Raw genomic sequence first — 5,570 nt, 5'->3', positions numbered from 1 at the left:
GGGGCGACCCTACTCTCGTCCGGGGGAGGGCATTGGGGGATTGGGGGGGACCTTCTGGTGGCTACATGCAGATCCTCAGCTGATCTGCAGTAGCGATCATGGGTCACCGATCCGGTGGTTGAGCTGTGCTGGGGTGGGCATGGGGGGCTTAGGGTCCTGGGGTCGTACCACCCCTGGCCTATGGTCTTGGTGGGGCCTGGGGGGCTTGAGCCCTGGCAGGCGGTTGCCGGGCTGTGGGCCGGTTTGTGCCCGGGTGCCCGGCTCTGGGCTGGGAGCCTTCGGTGGACTGGTGGGCCGGGGGATGGTGGTGGCTGGGTGTGGGGCTGGTGACCCATGGACGGGGTGGGTCGACCCAGCCTGGGTGTCTAGTGTGCCATGTGTTCTGAGAGTTGTACGAATGTTGGGGTGGGTGTAGTATTTCCTCTGGGGTGAGGGATGTGTGGATGGCCTTTGGTGGCGGCTGGGGTCCTGTGCTGGAGTGGCTGGTTGGTCCCTTAGTGGTGGCGGAGCTTGCTCTGGATGCCTCCTTGCGCTGCCGGCGGCTGGGTGGGCACTCTCAGCCGAACTTTCCTTGCTGGGGTTCAGTGGCCTCTGTTGGTCGCAGGCTGGCTGTGGGACTGGGCGTCTGATCTTGGGGGTCTGGATGGCTCTGGGGTGGATGGATTGGTGGTCCCCTTCTCTGGTGGTCCCGTGGGCTCTGTTTTGTCCATGGCCTTGGGCTCTCCCGGCCTGGCGGTCGGTCTAGTGGAGGTGGTATTGGGATCTCACTCCCTGAGTGGGTTTCGGGGAGCGGGGGGTCCTTACGAGGTCAGTGGGGGAGTTGACTCCCACTGGGAGCAGTTTGCTCCCTCAGTTGTTTTTCTCCCCATCCCTCACCACATACCCTCACCCCCTTCACTTTCAACTCCACTCATGTAGGGTTTTGGGGAGCAGATGTGTTGCAAGAGCAACAGTTTTACATCTCAGTTTGCCATAACCACCTGAGCCCCAATTTTACTATGCACTTTAGACATTAAATTACAACATCCTCAGGACATTCACATATAGGAACTTGGGGTGGGCACTCTATGGCAGACAAGGGGCAAGAGGGAATCACTCTCATCGCTGGCACCTGCGTCCACCCCCAAGAGTTGCTTGTGGACACTTAGGGCCTATTTGGGTTGGAGTTGGGGTGGAGGGAAAACTGGCACAATGCTGGCCTCTGCCCCTCTTCTTATCAATTTTATTTGCACTTTAGAACAACATGCATCAACAGCGCATCTGGGGGTGGGGGTGTGTGTGTCGGAGTCTTTGTTTTTTTTCTCTTGACCTACCCTGCTCTGTGATGGCCATTTGGMGGGGGGGTTCAGTTAGGGGCGGACCGTCTGGTGCGGATGGACTCGAGATCCTGGAGGGGTGCCGAGGGCTTTGGCTGGCGGTCTGTCTTCCCTGGGGTTGTTCGGGCTCTCGGATTGTGGCCCCTGGTTGCCATGGTTAGCCCGCTGGCTGGGGTGGCTGCCATGGTCTGGCTGGTGGTCGGCTGGGGGGTGTGCACTTGGCCATTGGCGGTGTGTGGGGGTAGTCAGTGGTGTTGCTTCGCTGTGGCGGGGGGCTGACCGGCTGGCCTGGTGCAGCCCGGGCTGGGCCTTGGCTGTCTGCTCTTCCACACCCCAGAATGAATGGGCTTGCCTCCTGGGTTCGGATATGGCCTGCCCTCTGTAGGGGGTGGGTAAGTGTCCTGGACCTGGAGGGTATAGAGTGTGTATCTGGAGTGTGAATGGGGTGTGGTGTTCTTCTTGTCTGTCTTTGAAAGAGTGTGTGAGAATGAGGGTGGGGACTGTGTGATTGTGTTTGTGTATGATTGAGTATTTGTCAGGCTGGGACTTGGGCTGCCCCCTCATTTGGTTCACCTGAGAGCCCTCTGCTAGTGGTGGGCTCTGCCCCTGGCCGCACTGCCCTCTGGTGGGGTGTGCCTCTGCTCGCCGGTGTGCTGGTGGCTCTCAATGTCTGGGGCTGGGTGCTTGGGCATGTGCCAGCTCGGCCTGGTGGCTGCCTGGTGGGGCTTGGGTCCTCTGGCCCTGTCGGGCCTTGGCCTGGGGGGGGTGGGGGTTGCACCCTGTGGATCTGGGTCTCTGTGTCCATGCCTGGTTCTGGTCCAGTGTGGCGGCCCTGTGGGTTCTGCGTGTGGTTGCTGGTGGGGCTCTCCTGGTTCTCTCCTGTGTTCCTCTCTGGGGGTGGGTGGGTGGTTCTTGCTGCGCAGGTGGCCTTAGAGGCTCGGTGCTTGGGGTCTCTCTCGGGATCTGTGGCTCTGGTCCCCCTTATGTTTGGGGGAGCTGAAGTCCCCAAGTCCCCTTGGGTCTTGGGGACGGGTACGGGTCTGTGGTCCTCCACAGTCACTATTTAATATTCCACTGGAGAAAGCTTGTATTTATATGCATGTTCACAACCTCACAAAAATAGATATTTGGATTCTGGGGTTTCTGACAATCACTGGATGTATAAACAGTATGTGTATGTATATGTGTGTGGGGGGGTTTTGTGTGTGTGTGTGTGTGTGGGTATGTATGTATGCATGCATGCATGTATGTGTGTGTATATGTGAATGTTTGTATGTGTATGTGCCTGATTGTGTGTGATGGTCAAATGTCGGGTGTGGTGTCCTGTGTGTTATTGGTGTTCATTTCACATGTTGTATAATTTCTATCGGTTTCTCTCTTTACTGTTCTTATATTTCTCTTCTACTTTTTCTTTTTTCTTTCTTACTATAGTAATATATAAAAAAGCCACTGATGATGCAGAAATTAAGAAACTAACATTCAGTTTTGTTTTCTACTGAGGTGGCACATGTTACGGTCCCGGGGTCTAGGATACCCAGGACGCACAACATATAATGTCCAGTCACAAAGGTGTTTGTAAAAAGAACTCAGATTTATTGTACGGACAAAACAAAGGAAGCCCCACTTCAAAACAAAACAAAAGAGGTGGGAGGAAAACCCGAACCAGCCAGCAGTTGACCGTCAGATCCGGGCAACCTCCCCTTGCCCTCCGGTCCAGGGTCTCACCCTACAACCAAAAACCGGAAAAAAGGGGCTGGCAACTCTCAGGCCAAAACCAGGTATCTACAAAGGAGGAAAAGTGGAGCGGCGGCGAGGCTGGAGCGCTGGACCAACAAGCAAACTTCTCCCCTCAGGCCGCACGCTCATCTGTCAGGTGGAGCTCATTTCCTTTTATTATCCTCCCAGCCAATCAGCTGAAAGGAGAGGACATCAGACAATTAGACAGGTAAAATGACACAGGGGCACGTCACAGCACAAAAAAAAAAGGAGCTGCAGCGGAGATGTGGATCTGTAACAGCTCTTGATGGAGAACAATCTGCAGGACACCTTCAGAGATTGTGGCTCTGCTGAAGATTCTCATCATCATCACATCTCCTCTGACCACAGCTGAATCTGAGAGGAGCTTCAACACTGAAGACAATCCAGACTTTCCTCAGGTACACAACATCACACACCATGATCCAGAGTCATGAGGATATTTGCTTCTCAGAAGAGCAAAGTTTATATACTTAACATATAAATAAAACACTGCATGACATTAATATTTTCATTTATTTTATAAATACACTGCCGTTAAACAACTTAGTGAATACTTTTTGAGATATGTCTATTTTGGAGTTGCAGCACCCCTGGAGAAAAATCCACCAGCCACCACTGAGTGCAATATTTATTTAAGTATTTTGTGTTTCAGTTAGCTCAGTTTATTTTAAAGGTCTGGCACCTCAGGAAGAGGACACTTTGTTTGAAGAATGTTTCTGCTGTTTTCCTGTTGTTTGTATATGTTTTAATGTGTCTTGTCAGCCTGTGTGGGCTGGGCACCATTGTGCATGACACATTTGTTATTAAAATTATTTACCGGTACTTACTCTCAGGTCAACTCATTTTGTTGCTGTCTCCTTGAATCCTTTTTTTCTTTTTTTTTTACTTTAGACTTTTTTTTAGCAGTAAATAAATACTGCTGTCTCCTTGAATCCAAACAAGGTGATTCACAATTAAAGACGATTGAAAAACCTTTTAAAATAAAAAGCCTATATGAATCATTGCATGCCTTCTGTTCATGCTAGAGATTTACAGTAAGATCATCTTGTGTTGAGAAATGACAAAATTGTAGCTGTTTGGTGAAATCTTAAAAACAAAACACTACGTACAAAATGCTTAAGAGTATGTCTTTTTAATTACTCTCAGCTACTATCACACCAAGTTCTGTCTTACTATCTGTAAAATTCACTGAGGATTAACCATTTTATTGCATGTTATTGTTGCTTAGCTGTGGCAACCATTTTGAACTCTGTTGACTCCAAATAATACAGATTTGCACCATTATATTTTGGAAGTTTCATTACAAATTATCCTGTGATTCAAAAAATTTAAGCAACAAATAAGATTTTTTTAAATAAACAAAAATACAGTTTTGTAAAAGTTTGTTTTGTTAAGCTGCAAATGTTGCTTCAAAAGAAGTCAACTTATAGCACAATTTAGCTTCAGTTATTTCATTAGGCTGGAGTTTAGTGATAAAAGATAAAATACACTTTATCTGCAGTGTTGCTAATAGTTAATTTAGTTTTGGAAATGATATAAAAATACAGAATTTAGTTTTTATATTGTTTTTTGTTTTAAAATGTATCTTTTCTGGGCAAGCAGTAATTTATTTCCAATATTAAAGTAAGGCTTTAACACTAAAATCAACCACCTCATTCATGATTTAATTACAATCTAGAGTTTAAATTTGAATGACATAAACACAAATGTATCATATTTCATTTGATTTTATGTAAAAAGCACTCAGTGTATTTTGTGTCCTTTTCAATAATAACACTTGATTACCTTCACTTAACTGAAACTAAAATCTGTTATCTCCAGACTGCTGCTCTTCAAAAGAGGGGGGGAAAAAATAAAATTATGTAAAACATTTATTTATGTTGTGATGTTTTCCTTAGTGATTTTACAAATGAATTTGGAATTAAAAAAAATTGGTGGTATTATCACACTGAACATGAAGTTGAAACTATTTATGACATTTGAACTCAAATTTTCACACAGTTGCATGTTTCTGTCTTTTTGCTTCAGATTTAAAGGTGATTATCTGAAGTGTCAGTGAGGTGAGAGGATGACGGAAAGTTCAGATTACTATCAACACGCAACGGGAAAAGATCTTCAACGTGTATTTTCATCTTTAGTGTGTGTTTGTGTGTGGGTGTGGGGGTGGTATGTAATTTACCGGCACATAGTTCAGTTCTATACCACAATGATACCTTCAGTCATTATTAAAATGTTGTATATATAAAATATAGTGCTGGGCATAGATTAAAAAATTTTAATCGCGATTAATCTCATTTTTTTTAAAGAAATGATCACTTTTCTATGGCTGACAGATGATGGACAGTTTTTCATTTTAACTTCTTATTGCTTGTTGTATTTTCTCCTGACAACTGGGGTCTCAGAGCCGGCTCCAGGGGAATTTAGTTGGGGGTGCTCTGGCTTATTTTGGGGGGGCCTTGTAAATAGTCACTTAATTTAATATAAATGCATTAATAG

General features: G+C 46.5%; 1 protein-coding gene across 1 annotated transcript; it reads right to left on the bottom strand.

The window, feature by feature from the left end:
• Positions 1-96: 96 nt before the first annotated feature.
• On the bottom strand, positions 97-2,008 carry LOC106525816 (extensin-like). The gene is made up of 3 exons (XM_014020158.1): positions 1,933-2,008; positions 1,362-1,723; positions 97-741 (listed from the first exon to the last, which is right to left on the bottom strand). Exons 1-3 carry the CDS (start codon positions 2,006-2,008, stop codon positions 97-99), a joined length of 1,083 nt encoding a protein of 360 aa, XP_013875612.1.
• Positions 2,009-5,570: the final 3,562 nt, after the last annotated feature.

This window comes from Austrofundulus limnaeus, unplaced genomic scaffold, assembly GCF_001266775.1.
Source record: "Austrofundulus limnaeus strain Quisiro unplaced genomic scaffold, Austrofundulus_limnaeus-1.0 Scaffold243, whole genome shotgun sequence".
NCBI lineage: Eukaryota > Metazoa > Chordata > Actinopteri > Cyprinodontiformes > Rivulidae > Austrofundulus > Austrofundulus limnaeus.
This window is presented reverse-complemented; position numbering and strand designations above follow the sequence as displayed.

What these genes read in the sequence shown, in the direction of transcription:
- LOC106525816 (XM_014020158.1), bottom strand. Translation starts at nt 2,008, where the DNA reads ATGCCCAAGCACCCAGCCCCAGACATTGAGAGCCACCAGCACACCGGC. An exon ending in GCACACCCCACCAGAGGGCA is followed by an intron (nt 1,724 to 1,932) that starts GTGCGGCCAGGG and finishes TATACCCTCCAG; the next exon opens with GTCCAGGACACTTACCCACC. An exon ending in GAGTCCATCCGCACCAGACG is followed by an intron (nt 742 to 1,361) that starts GTCCGCCCCTAA and finishes CACCTCCACTAG; the next exon opens with ACCGACCGCCAGGCCGGGAG.